Here is a 14,087-nt window from a genome sequence, read left to right as displayed (position 1 = left end):
AATTCCCTATTTGATTCCTTGGTGACTATCTTATATTGGTCTCTAGTTTTGCTCTCCTCCACAAGTGGAAACACTCTCTCTGTCTACTCTATCAAAGCCTTTCATAATTTTAAAGACCTCTTAGTTCACCCTTCAGCCTTTTTTTCAAGAGAAAAGAGACCCAACCTGTTCAGTGTCTCCTGATGGGTATACCCTTGCAGTTCTGGTATCATCCTTGTAAATCTTTTTTGCACGCTCTCCAATGCCTCTATCGTTTTTAGAATATGGCGACCAGATCTGTACGCAGTACTCCAAGTGTGATCTAACCACGCTTCAATACACCTTTAGCATAACTTCTGTCCTGCTAGAAATAAACTCTCGTGCTTGGTTTGCTTTTTTATGGCGTTGTTAACCTGCGGTCACTACTTTGTGATTTGTGTATTTATACTCCCAGATTCCTTTGCTCCTCTACCACATTTAGATTCTTATTTTCCAAGTAATATATGACCACCTTATTTTTCTTGCCAACATGTAATACCTCATATTCGTATTCTCCCAGTAAGGTAAGCACGTGCAAGGTACTTTGACATGTCCACAACTCTCGTCAGTGATCCTGCTCAGGTCCATATCCAAATGATGAGACTGCTGTCAAGGTCAGAGTTGATTTTAGAAGGACTTGAGGAACTGACTGAACTTGGAAAATATTTCATTTGTATACTTATTTACATAACATTGTTCACAGACAAATTTATCACCAATTTTTAATGTACAATAAATTGCACGCTGAACAAGATGAGGTGCAATCAGCCTAGTGTTGCTGCATTCAGTTCAGAAGTTATTTTGCTACGAAAACACTTGTGACTTACAATAAATACCAAACAGAGGGATGAGGGAAAGAATTTTCCTTTCAAATCATCTTGTTTTCATTGAGCACTAATCTTATTTAATATCCAGAAGTAATGGAACGAGATAACCACATTTTGTACATTTCTGTAATCTTTTATAGATTCGATGATCCTATTCACATAAAGTTGATAGCTTGTTTATTTGTGGACGTTAAGTTAGTTTTATGCTTGCCTCTTTGTATAGAGTTGAGACGTTGCTGAATTAACAGGACTTGCATCCCTTGTTTGCATTAAACTACAAAACCTGACGACTTGTGTTTGCAATGAACAAAATGTGGTTAGTTTCCCTGACTTGTCAAACCACCTGAACACGTAGCTATTTCCTGTCATGTATCTAAGCTGCTTCTTATCAAATAGAATTCAGAATTTGTTGAAAGATTTTCAGATCTTATCAGTTTTTGTATGATGGACTTGTCAATGAAACCAGGCAGCTTTTTGCACGTGATTTTATTTAAATAGGGTAGGTGTGTAATGGCAGCTTCTCATTGGTTGTTTCCATTACAATTTTACTCAACAACATTTGAAATATTTGGAGTTGCAGTTACAGCCCTAGAAAGGGCTATGTGGTATAACTTTGCTAATGGCCCCATGTCCACTAATAAATACATTGATTATATTCCAGCCGTGTCACCAAGGCGGATTGCAATGTAAACAAGGTGGTGCAAGTGTCTCCACTGCCAGACTCGCCGCCACAAGAGATAATTTCCCACTGTTCTGGGGACAAAGCTCTGACAGCAGAAAACACAAATTTCTGCCAATAACAGTGCGAAACATTGTGGGGGCACTATTTTGTTTTGGCTGCGTCTGAACTGTCTGCCTACTTGTACAAGATGGCAGCGGCATTGCCAGCCTTCGTGGACCTTCCCCCTGCTCCATATACAGCAAAGTAAAGAACTGTGTCTGGGAGCAGCTTCACGTGTGGTACAGGCACAGCCTTGTACCTGTTGCTTCAATATTGCCGCCAGCATCTAATTACCCCCTTCCCATGTAAATTGGGTGAATTCAGAGTATCAGTGGTTCTGCAATGTAAGTGTGCCAGCACAGGATATGACGTATCCTCTGCTGGCACATTTTTTTCCTAATCATTCAATTATGTGAATACCATTAAAATGTGGCATCAAATTTAATTGATGTGTCTATTTCTCATTTGGCGAACTAGTCTGGTTTGGTTTACACTGAAGAGGAGTGGGAGCGAGAGTGGAATGAGCTGCTTAAACTGGCTTCCAGTGAGCCTCGCACACACTATAGTAAGAATACAGGCACCTGTGGTGGGTAAGTGGTAACTTTGGTGACTTTTAACTTCAAACTAATTTCAGCTTGTCTGCGATTGCAACAAATTCCAATTATTTGAGTTTCTTCTTCCAATCTTTGACCTTGTTTTTTTTTTATATAGTTATCCAGTTTAAATATAAGGCCAACAGTTTTTTTTCATAAATTAAATCACATTTTTTTTATCAAACCACAGTTTATGTCGTACAGATGGTAACCACCTTGTAACTAGTTACATAAACAGAATAAAGTTAATGAGAAAATATATAAACCCAAACTGCAACTTAGAGCAGAGTATCAAACTTAAGTACTTGTTTCTGTATCAGATGTAATGCTTTTGGTGGTGGTTGTGCAGGTCAGATCAGGTAGAATCTGTCACTGCATCAAATTTTGTAGAGTTTTTACAACAGAAACCAGGGACATCTAGTGGTGGGGAAAGATTATTTCAGAAACTTTAACTGCACTCATCAGTGGAATTGCAGCCATTGGCAAGCCGTAATGCAATGAGGAAGGTGAACAACATTTGATAGTAAATAATTTAAAACTGAAATTGTTATGTACATGCAGTATAGTGTCACTATAAAGGGTGATGTACCCGACATCGATGCACATCTGCATGGAAAATGTTGAGTAGTAATAATTTATACGGGAGCCTAATGTAAAGTGTGGGGGGGGAAAAGGGCAAGTACCGTATATACTCGCGTATCATGCGACTTTTGAAGACCTAAATTGTAACCTAAATTTGGGGGGTCGCATGATACGCGAGATACAAAATTTGTGGGTGTGAAGTGCTGTCCAAGATTAGGCTGTTAAGCAGACCGTATCCACGCTGAATCTCGGCAGGTATCTCCTGGGCTGGATTGCAGCCTCTATTGTCACTTGTACTGTATCTTTGCTTCGGTCTAGAGATCGCCACCCACAACTCCCTCTGAAGTTTGCTGCATTATTAGAGGCTTTAACAATCAAATCTCCATCTATCTCAGCCCATGCTTCTTTTACCCGCAAACACAGTAGAGGCAAATCCGGAGCCTTCATATTCCCTCCCTTCGTAAATGATTTCTCTCCTTCCATCATCCAGTCATTCCATTTCTTTCTTATATTGTCTTTAAATGGCTTATTAATGGATACGTCAAGTGGCTGAACGACGCTGGTCAAGCCAGCTGGAATGATTGCTATATCGGTGTTCGATTCGCGAACAGCTTTCACAACAGAATCCACTCGATGTTTCATGATTCGGTTGTTAAGGGCTGTATTCGATCGTTGTTATGTGTTAGGGTACTTGTTACGTGTTGGGTACTTGTTAAACTTGTTTGAAAGCCTAGCCTAGTGGCATCTGGTATCTCAAAAAAGTGACTCGCATGATACATGGGATATATGATAAAATCATGTTTTGGGGACGAAAATTTAGGGGTCGCATGATACGTGAGATCGTAGGATACGCGAGTATATACGGTACATGAAAAATTAAGAAATGAAATGGGAAGTTTAGCAATCAGTGACATAGACCTATAAGTGATTAATCTGAGGGTTAGCTTTGGATCAGTGGTAGAACTCTTGCCTCTAAGTCAGAAAGTTATGGGTTCAAGCCCCACTCCAGAGACTTGAGCACATAACCTAGGCTGTCACCTCACCAATGTCGATGGTGCCGTCTTTTAGATGGGACATTAAACCGAGGCCCCATCTGCCCTTTCTTGTTGTACAAGATCTCATGTTACTATTTCAAAGAGCAAGGGAGTTCTCCCCGGTGTCCTGGCTGATATTTATCCCTCAAACAACTTTGTTAAAACAGATTATCTGGTCATTTATCTCAGAGCTGTTTGTTGGAGCTTGTGCACAAATTGCCTGCTGTGTTTCCTGCATTACAATAGTGTCGACATGCCAACGGTACATAATTGACTGTAAAGCATTTTCGGATGTCCTGAGGTCATGAAAGGTGAATGCAAGTCTGGAATGTATGGGCCCAAGTTTCGGGCCGTGCCTAAAACGGCGCAGCCCGGACCTGGACGCCCGTTTTTCGCGCCACAAAGTGCGCCTAAAAAAAAAACTCGCCTATTCTCCGGCTCCCTGCAGGTCCTCTGGAGCTGGGCGCGATGCAGCATGAGCTGTGGGGGGGGCGGAGCCAGGTCCCTGCGCTGAAAACAGTGCCGGGACCTCTGCACATGCGCGCTACAGTGGGCACGCAAGTGCAGTAGCTCCAGGTGCCCAAAACCCCCCGGTGATCCTACCTCCGTGACTCTCTCTCTCTCTCTCTCTCTCTCTCTCTCTCTCTCTCTCTCTCTCTCTCTCTCTCTCTCTTTCCCCCCCCCCCGACCCGACCTCTGTGACGCACCGAACCCCCCCTCTTGACCTCCGCAACATCCCGCCCAGAACTCCATGACTCCCCCCCCCGACCTCCGTGACTCCCCCCCCTCCGCAACTCTCCCCCCCCCCCCCCCGATCTCCGCGACTCCCCCCCCCCCGATCTCCGCGACTCCCCCCCCCCGATCTCCGCGACTCCCCCCCCCCCCCGATCTCCGCGACTCCCCCCCCCCCCCCCCGCTCTCCGCGACTCCCCCCCCCCCGATCTCCGCGACTCCCCCCCCCCGATCTCCGCGACTCCCCCCCGATCTCCGCGACTCCCCCCCCCCCCCCCCCGATCTCCGCGACTCCCCCCCCGCTCTCTGCGACTCTCCCCCCTCTCCGCGACTCCCCTCTCCGCGACTCCCCCCCCGCTCTCCGCGACCCCCCCCCCCCCCGCTCTCCGTGACTCTCCTCCCCTCTGTGACGATCTCTTCCCCCCCCCCCCCCACTCCGTGACACCCTCCGCGACTCCCCCCCGCTCTCCGCGACTCCCCCCCCTCTCCGCGACTCCCCCCCGCTCTCCGCGACTCCCCCCCCGCTCTCCGCGACTCCCCCCCCCCCCCCCCCCGCTCTCCGTGACTCTCCTCCCCTCTGTGACGATCTCTTTCCCCCCCCCCCCACTCCGTGACACCCTCCGCGACTCCCCCCCGACCTCCGCGACACTCTTTTCTCCCCCCTCCCCCCCCAACTGACCTCCGCGACACTCTCTCTTTCCACCCCCCACCCCCCGACCTCAGCGACACTCCTCACCTCCGCGACACCCCCCTCCCCCCTCCGCGACTCTCCCTCTCCCTCTCCCTCTCCCTCTCCCTCTCCCTCTCCCTCTCCCTCTCCCTCTCCCTCTCCCTCTCCCTCTCCCTCTCCCTCTCCCTCTCCCTCTCCCTCTCCCTCTCCCTCTCCCTCTCTCTCCCCTCCGCGACTCTTCTCCCCCACCTGTAAATCCAGCCCGAAGTCTTGGGCCCGGCCGTTCAACCTCCTTCTCTCCCTCCCTCTCCTCCCTCGCCTCCTTCCCCTCTTCCCCCTCCCCCTCCCCTCTCCCTCTCTCTTCCCCCCCCCCCCCCTTGTCCCCCTTCCCTCGCTGTCAGAAACACAGACACTGACAGACAGAGAGATAGAGACACACAGGGGGGCCGTCGCAACACAATGTTGGAGGACTCCCGGTGCTGCAGTCGGTAAGTAGAAAATGTTTTATTTATTTATTTATTTATTTATTTTTTGATTGATTTATTGATGTATTTATTATTGTAAAACTGAAGTGTTTAATGTTTGTAAACTTCCCTTTAAACCCCCCCCCCCCCATTCCCTACGCCTGATTTGTAACCTACGCCTGATTTTCTATGTGTAGACAAGGTTTTTCTGAGCGTACAAAAATCTACACTTACTCCATTCTAAGTTAGTTTGGAGTATGTTTTCACTGCCTAAACTTTCAAAATGGGCGTATGTGGCCGGACACGACCCCTTTTTTTAAAAAAAAAAAATCTGTTCCAAACTGAAACTGTTCTAACTGACTAGAACTGGAGCAAACTAAATGCCGAGAATTGCAATTTCTAAGATACTCCATTCTAAACCAGTTGCTCCAAAAAAACAGGAGCAACTCGGGCCGAAACTTGGCCCCTATAATTCTATACAAAATGTATTTTCTGCAGAAATCTTTGTCTCTGCTCTTTGCACAGTGGAGCTCAAGAATATTTCCATTCTGCTACCCATTGTATTCTTCCATTACACAGAATCGGGGAAATGGACTGAATACATGGGGCACAGATTGTGCCGTTTAAATACAATGATTATATATTACATAATTAAACTCCGTTTACCATGAAAAAATTGTATAGCCTTGTTTTAATTTACAAAAAAACTGCCTTTTCCCTCCTCAGCCAGTCTACCACAAACATTGAGTTAAAATTGTATTTATAAAAGATTTTTTTTTTAAGTTTTAAATTGTGCATGGAAATGTAATTGCATAGTATTGGAGGGTTAGTAGTGCTGTTCTTTACTAGTTCTGAACCAGACAAAGAGAGGTCAATGGAACACTGCAACTAGATTTAATTGCTTACGTTTATTCTCCCCTCCCCTCAATACTTGATCTTCGCTGCCCTTTTGTAATTGTGGTAATGAATCTTTTCCACCAGTTTGCTAGATGTGTGATGTTGGAATGCAGTGCGGTATCACTGTGTTTCCATATTCCTCACACTGCAGCTGATGTCATACATTAACCAGCTGCTACAGTTGAAAGGCCAACAGTCCCCAACATCGGCCAGTAAATTAGAACTGCAAACTGGGATTGAATCAGTGGCGTTTCATTTCATGACGTTCCATTCTAACTGGACTGCCATACATGAGAGTCTCTTTCTTTATTTGCTCATTCTTGCCTCGCTAATTCTTGCTGAGTTATGATTGCCCAGGAGTCAGTCACCCTCCAGTACCTCGCCCGAATGACCATTCTTCACATGTAAGCCTAGATGGCGAGAGTCAGGCTGCTCAACTAAGGAAAGCATTTCTGCCAACACTGACTGTCTTTATAAACAAACAGGAACGGATGCAAAATGAACACCATGAACGAATGCTGAGCTTTGTTGGCTGTGGTTAGTGCATTCTGAGCGTCGCTGTGTACTGCTGCAGAGTTCAGGCACTAGTTACAGACCGCAGGGGGAAAGGAAATTAAACTCAGTGGATTAAGTTTTATTTTGCAGCACCACTTTTAGTTCACTTTTTTTTTATTCTCCTGCATATCTGGGTAGCTGGCTTTTGCAAGACCCACCACTTCAGGTTCTGAACTCAACTCTCTTTTTGGGACCAAAGGGTAATGAATATCCATTTTGTTTTCATAAAAGGGTTGAAAAGTTGAATTTATACAATACGTTACTGTTTGCAGATTGTGTTTTGTTTTCTTTACCCAATTGTCACTGGTTTTCTCCCCTTCCCATCTTTCCTTTCCTCTCCCAAGGATGCCGACTCATTCTGGCCGACAGCTGCCCAGCCGTACCTTCCTCTAGTCCCTGTTCTTAATGCTTCAGACTAGGCAGGATGTGACCACAGGGGGCAGCATCGCCAAGCCTATTCTTGTCCTCAGCTGACATCCACACGGATGCATTTTCCACAGGGGAAGAGAGCTTTGGCTGATTCCCCTCCCATCCACAATCACTGTGTGCCTTTCCCGCAGACCCAGCTGATCTGCTAAAGCAGCACAGTTTACAGGTAGAACCTGGGATATGTTTGGTCCATCGCGCTCCGTGACACATTTTCTAAAACATGGAACAAAATGTCCCACATATATATTCTCATCTTTGTGGCACCTTTATTGCTTTTTATCTGTTAATTGATTATTGTTTTCCTTTGTTTTATAAAAATTCTTAAATAAAGATGCAGTATTTTTTGAATTAACGGAAAACAAACCGAATCAAAAACCCAGGTTAATACCCTTAGCTGAGTATGATCAGACCTAAGTATAGGCCTCGTGTTGGTGTGAAAGCCAAAAATGAGTCACTTTTAATTTTTCCAAATTTTGAATGAAGAAAAAGGAACTGGCATTTATACAGCGCCTTTCACAACCTCAGGCCATCCCAAAGTGCTTCATGACAAATGATGTACATGTAGGATTACATGGGATATACGACACAAACAGGCCATTCGGCCCAACCAGTCCTTGCCAGAGTTTATGCTCCACTTGAGTCTTCTCCTGTCTTTCTTCTTATATCCCTATTGGCATAGCCCTCTATCCCCTTCTCCCTCATAGGCTTATCTAACCGCCTCTTAAACGCATCGATACTATTCACTTCAACCACTTCCTGTGATAATGAGTTCCACATTCTCACTACTCTCTGGGTAAAGAAGTTTCTTCTGAATTCCCTATTTGATTGCTTGGTGACTCTCTTATATTGATGGCCTCTAGTTATGCTCTTCCCCACAAGTGGAAATACTCTATGTCTACTCATCAAAACCTTTCATGATTTTAAAGACCACTATTACATCACCCTTCTCTTTTCAGGAGAAAAAAGACCCAGCCTGTTCATCCTTTCCTGATGGGTGTACCCTCTCATTTCTGGTATCTTGTAAATCTTCTCTGCAACCTCTCTATGCCTCTATCTTTTTTATAATATGACGACCAGAACTCCAAGTGTGGTCTAGCCAAGTACTTTTGAAGTGTAGTGACTGGTGTAATATAGGAAAACACGGCAGCAAATTTGTGCACAGCAAGCTCCCACAAACAGCAGCGAGATAAATGAGCAGAGAATCTGGTTTTTAGTGATTGGGCAGCACATGAGAGCTTCCAGTACTGCCATGGGATCTTTTACATCTACCAAAGGGAAAGAGGACCTCAGTTTAACACCTCATCCGAAGGCAGCACTTGCGACAGTGCAGCATTCACTCAGTACTTCCCTGGAGTGCCAGCCTAGATTATGTGCTCATGCTGCTGGAGTGGGACTTGAACCTTCGGAGGAAAGAGTGATCACCACTGAGCCACAGCTGTGATGCCTTTTGAGTATTGATTGTGATTTGTATATCTTAGTTAAATGGGAGCGATCTTTGATGGGTGCTGGTGTGGGGCCTGGGCCTCATTAACATCCCGCCAGGGAGTGTCGACACCAAGCGGGTCCCCTGGTGCTGCCCACTGGCTGTGGGAGGGCAGGAAATCGGTCAGCTCCCACGCTGAGCAGGCAGGGTGAGGGGTTGGTGGGGGAGGGAATGCTAGGGGAGGGGTCTTGAATGTGTGCTGGCTGTGGGCAGGAGTTTTGAGAGTCCTGGGGAAGCACTTCCTGAGCTGTTTTTTGAGCAGCCTCCAGCTGTCCCTTTTATGGACTGCTGGTTAAGCTGATCACTGCACAGATGCTTTGTCCATTTGTACCCAAGAATTGTAATCGGGGTTCTATAACCAGCATAGGGCCCCAGTTTGCATCTTTAAGCAGCCTCCTGTCTCTTCAGCTGGGGAGGTTGCTCGCTCTTTTTACAAACCTGTATGAAAATGTTATCAGTCGGGGCTTGGGCATCAATGGGACGGCCAAGGTGCCACAACCCCCGCCCCCACCCCCCAAAATGTGCTGCTCCCCTATTTTTCAGCCGAGTAACCGGCGACCATAATTCAACATCGCCCGCTATTAATTTAATGCCCAGACATATGTCCCTTTAACATGGTAACATTGCATAAAAGCAGTAAGAACATAAGAAATAGGAGCAGGAGTAAGCCATTTGGCCCCTCGAGCCTGCTCTGCCATTCAGTAAGATCATGGCTGATTCTGGTCATGGACTCAGCTCCTGCCCGCTTTCCATAACCCTTTACTCCCTTATCGGTCAAAAATCTGTCTATCTTTGCCTTTGAATATATTCAATGACCCAGCCTCCACAGCTCTCTGGGGCAGAGAATTGCAGAGATTTACAACCCACTGAGAAGAAATTCCTCCTCATCTCAGTTTTAAATGGGCAACCCCTTATTCTGAAACTATGCCCCTTAGTTCTAGATTCCCCCACGAGTGGAAATAGCCTCTCTGCATCTACTTTGTCGAGCCCCCTCATTATCTTATGTTTCAATAAGATCACCTTTCATTTTTTTTAAACTCCAATGAGTTTTGGCCAAACCTACTCAATCTTTCTTCATCTCAGGAATCAACCTAGTGAACCTTCTCTGAACTGTCTCCAATGTAAGTATATCTCTCCTCAAATATGGAGACCACTGGAGTTTGCAATCCAGCCGTGCAGATTCTTCTGATTACACAATTATTTCTCTTTTGAGTTGCTTTTTTATGGCAACACTAATCAATTATTTTCCCAAGCAAAGGGCTGTATGGACAACCCTAGAGTATTTGTATTCCAGAGGTACAGGCAATATTGTCTCATATAGTGTGACTACTGCAAGCTTTCCACCAGTTAGATGTTGCTTCTGGTTATATATTTATCAGCATCCTGTGACTGGCTCCTTACAGGCACTGTATTTTTTAAAAATCTTAAATATTAGCTTAGGTTCAATATTCCCAGTAGTTTTCTGCGTTCAGCAAGGATGCAGCTGATCACTAGCTGCTGTTGAGCAACAGCTTAGGGAAAAGCATCCATCGTTTCTGATCAGAGACTTGTGGTTATTGGATTTAATTTCCTCTGGTAATTAACTGGTATTGAAATGAATTAATGATTGCGTTAAAGCAGAGGACAAAGGAATTTTACACCCTAACTAACCAGTGCCTGAGAGAGGAAATTAAACCCTTTGTGCTTCAAGATGAGATTAGAATTGACTAATGCGTTGGGGGTGGGGGGGGGGAGGGTAATGGGGCGGTAATAGCTATAATAGTACATAATTCTAATTCTAATTTGAAGTTTACAAAAGCAAGGGTTTAGGAATTTTGTTGTATGGATTTCTTGTCAATTCTCCTCCTCCCTCTGTGCCATTTGGTGTGCTGTTGCGATGGAAGTTTACTTCTAGCTTTATCTTATTTCTTATTAAAATATACCCTCTGGTCATTTTTACTAATTCATTCAAAAGGATACTCCAAAGACCACTGTTCATAAAGAAAACAAATTTATGATATGAATAATCTGCCCGTATTCCTTAGTGAAATGTTTACTACAATACGGTTCCTTTAATGTAAACAATGAGCCAAAGCCATTCCCGGGCGTAACCGCACACCAAACTGGGAAGGCCGAGGTTCAGAAGGTTGGGTTTGGAGAAGATATTACAAGGAGAGAGTCTTGGGGAGGGAATTCTAGAGGGTAGAAGCCAGACGACTGAAGGCTCTCCCACCAGTGGTGGAGTGAAGGAGGCCCGAGTTGGGGAACAGACTGTTTGATCATCTACAAAAGTAAAATACTGTGGATGCTGGAATCCGAAATAAAAACAGAAAATGCTGGAAATCTCAGCGGGTCAGGCAGCATCTGTGGAAAGAAAACAGTTAACGTTTCGGGTCAACAACCCTTCGTCAGAACTGGCCAATGTTCGAAAAGATCATGTTCTTAAGCACTGAGAGGGGAAGAAAGAACAAAGGGGAAGGTCTGATAGGGTGGAAGGCAGGCGAGATTAGAGAGATGTTTGATTATCTAATGGCCTGTTGTTTATTTCTCTGGTGGCTGTCTCCTATGTTCCAGTCGGTGTTGTCATTGTTTTCATTTGGTCCCGATGTTTGGAGAAGTCTGACATGAGAAAGTGATGCAACATGTGCTCAAATACTGAGCATCTGCTCATATAACATGGGGTTTCTCCATTGGCCTCGTGCTGTTCAGTATCATACTAACTCATGCCCGATGGAACCCTGGTTTGTGCTGAGTTTGCTGATCTCAGTCTGGGAACAATAGTGGTGCCACAGCTGGCCTCCATGCCTCGGGCTACAAAATAGGCAAGATCAGACCGGGTTCCTGCCCGCCATTGCTTTCCACTAACCTCAGGTGATTGGTGATTGGTGAGTAGGTGCAGTCAGGTGAGAACAGGATCTGGCTCCATTGTCATCACTTGTCTTGTAAGGGAAGAGTAGATCAACATTTTATGTTGAGGAAGGTGCAGCGTGTGGGACAGATACAATGGGCCAAATGTTGTCCTTCTATACTGTAATCTTCTGTGATTCCTCATGGTTGGTACAATCACTTTGTAGGCTTGCATATGAAGGAGGGATGCCAGCACCAATGGAATTGTACCCTGCAATAGTCATTGGCTTTGTATGGAATACAATCGTCTAGCACTATTGATGCATTGTAGGATCCAGGGACCCTGACGCTGGGCTCTGACCCTGGGACCCTGACCCTGACCCTGGGACCCTGGGCTGGGACCCTGACCCTGGGCTGGGACCATATTCCCACAGGGCAGTTGAAGGAAAAATCACCTTGGGTTGTTTTCCAGCCCTTCCAAACAAGTGTTGGGGACCTGGGACAGCTCATCCTCACTGTCCTCCAACAGTAGTGCGCAGTCTTTTAAAACCAGGAAAATATCAATGCTTTTAGTTCTGAAGCTTCATATTGGGTGTTTTGAATGGGTGAATGTGAAATTGAAAGGGTTAATGAATGTATGTATTATTAAATTGACATTCTTTAAGTCATATAAACAGTTGGTGCGCTTGCAAAGGGGTTAATCAGTCTCAGCAAACTGGGTTAATTCATTGTCAGAGTGCAACAAGTTTACCACAACACTAGAAAATAAACTAATTTGTGCAATCTGTCGATGGGCACTTTATTGTTCTGGCCTCTGAACTTTCCCAATCTGCTGATGGGCACCTGCATTGTGGACATCTTCGCTATCCAAGAGGAAGCAAAGCCAGGTTTCTGTTAAATAATGAGCTTCAAGTTATAGTCAGTGCAATAGAGGGACAGGTGGGTTTGGCACACCTGTACATACTATCCGTCAGCGTTTCCTGAATTCTTGGTTGTCATAAGATACACAACCAGCAAAATGGAGTCATTATTTAATCAAGGAACGACTGCTGCCAACAAACCGGAAGTTGCACACGCACAGCTCCAGTGGCTTTTTGTTTGTTCCCAATGGACACATAAGGTAATTATGCTAATGTGTTTTATAGGCCAAATTTCCTGTAACTCAGCTGAAAGAGTCTGTCTTAGATTTCTAACACAATTGATCTGATTGCAGTTAGGACCAGAATATTGGTTGCCTGTTGGGTGATTCGGAGTAACTAGCAGCTCCCAGCATGTCTGACTGCAACTGATTGTGACTTGAGCAGGATGCTATCTGAGCAGAATTCTGCACATTTGATGTTGCAGTCCTGTTCTGCACAGTAAGAATACAGCCTGCTTAACAGGTTCTCCATCCTCCTGGCGGCTTAATGCTTCTTCCTTTAGAGGGGGAAAGCTATTTTTCAGCAGTATATTTGGTAGCATAAAATCCCTGTAGTATGTTCTGTTCAAATGTCAACCTGATGGCGTAAACATGCAGCAGAATAAGCTACTAAATTCTGCAACCGCTTTCATTTAAGGATTATTAGCTGCGGCTGGTTTGCTCCTAAGGCTCCCCACACGGTTTATTTCTGATGGGGGCTGGGCACTCTGGGTGAGGCTGTGCCTGAGCGGAGTCGAGAGTGAGCCCTTGGGGAAAGGAGGAGAATCGCAGGTTGCGCTGCCCTGAACCACACTTTCCCATCTCTCTACAGCTGGGTACTGAGTAGTGTTAACACTTGGGAGCAGGTCACCTTGCCCCCTTACACTGACAAAATGGTGCTGAATGCTGAGAAAGGGCAAACTAGAATGGGAGAAAAAATACATAAAATTACATCTCATTACCTGTAATATCCCACCCTCAGGATGGAAAGTGCTTCAGCTGGTTACAAAAGGGTGTATCAATACTTCAAGCATGAGTCAACTTAAAACACACTGCCTGCACTCAAGAATTTGCATTGTCTTGAAACTCACAACTCAGGGAGGTCTACAGGTTTGTTTCATTAAGCATACTTAACGCAGAGATTTAGGCCCCAAGTTTCCACACGCTACAAAACGGGCGCCCCTCCGAGCTGGGCGTCCGTTTTTCACGCCAAAAACGGCGCAGGAAAAAAAACGCGCGATTCTGGAGCGCCCTGCAGCTCCATGTCTGCTTGGCGTGGCGCCCAGGGGGGCGGAGCCTACCACTCGCGCCGATTTTGTAAGTGGGAGGGGGCGGGTACCATTTAAATTAGTTTTTTT

At 45.4% G+C, this 14,087-nt stretch overlaps 1 protein-coding gene across 1 annotated transcript in view; it reads left to right on the top strand.

Annotated features, from left to right (window-relative positions):
* The window catches only part of otud7a (OTU deubiquitinase 7A), a 162,335-nt gene that overhangs the window by 134,943 nt on the left and 13,305 nt on the right, over positions 1-14,087 (top strand). Inside the window, exon 9 of the mRNA XM_070863947.1 lies at positions 2,044-2,152. Coding sequence (XP_070720048.1) covers positions 2,044-2,152 — 109 coding nt within the window. The remainder of the gene's footprint in view (positions 1-2,043; positions 2,153-14,087) is intronic.

The sequence above is a fragment of the Pristiophorus japonicus genome, chromosome 21 (assembly GCF_044704955.1).
Source record: "Pristiophorus japonicus isolate sPriJap1 chromosome 21, sPriJap1.hap1, whole genome shotgun sequence".
NCBI lineage: Eukaryota > Metazoa > Chordata > Chondrichthyes > Pristiophoridae > Pristiophorus > Pristiophorus japonicus.
This window is presented reverse-complemented; position numbering and strand designations above follow the sequence as displayed.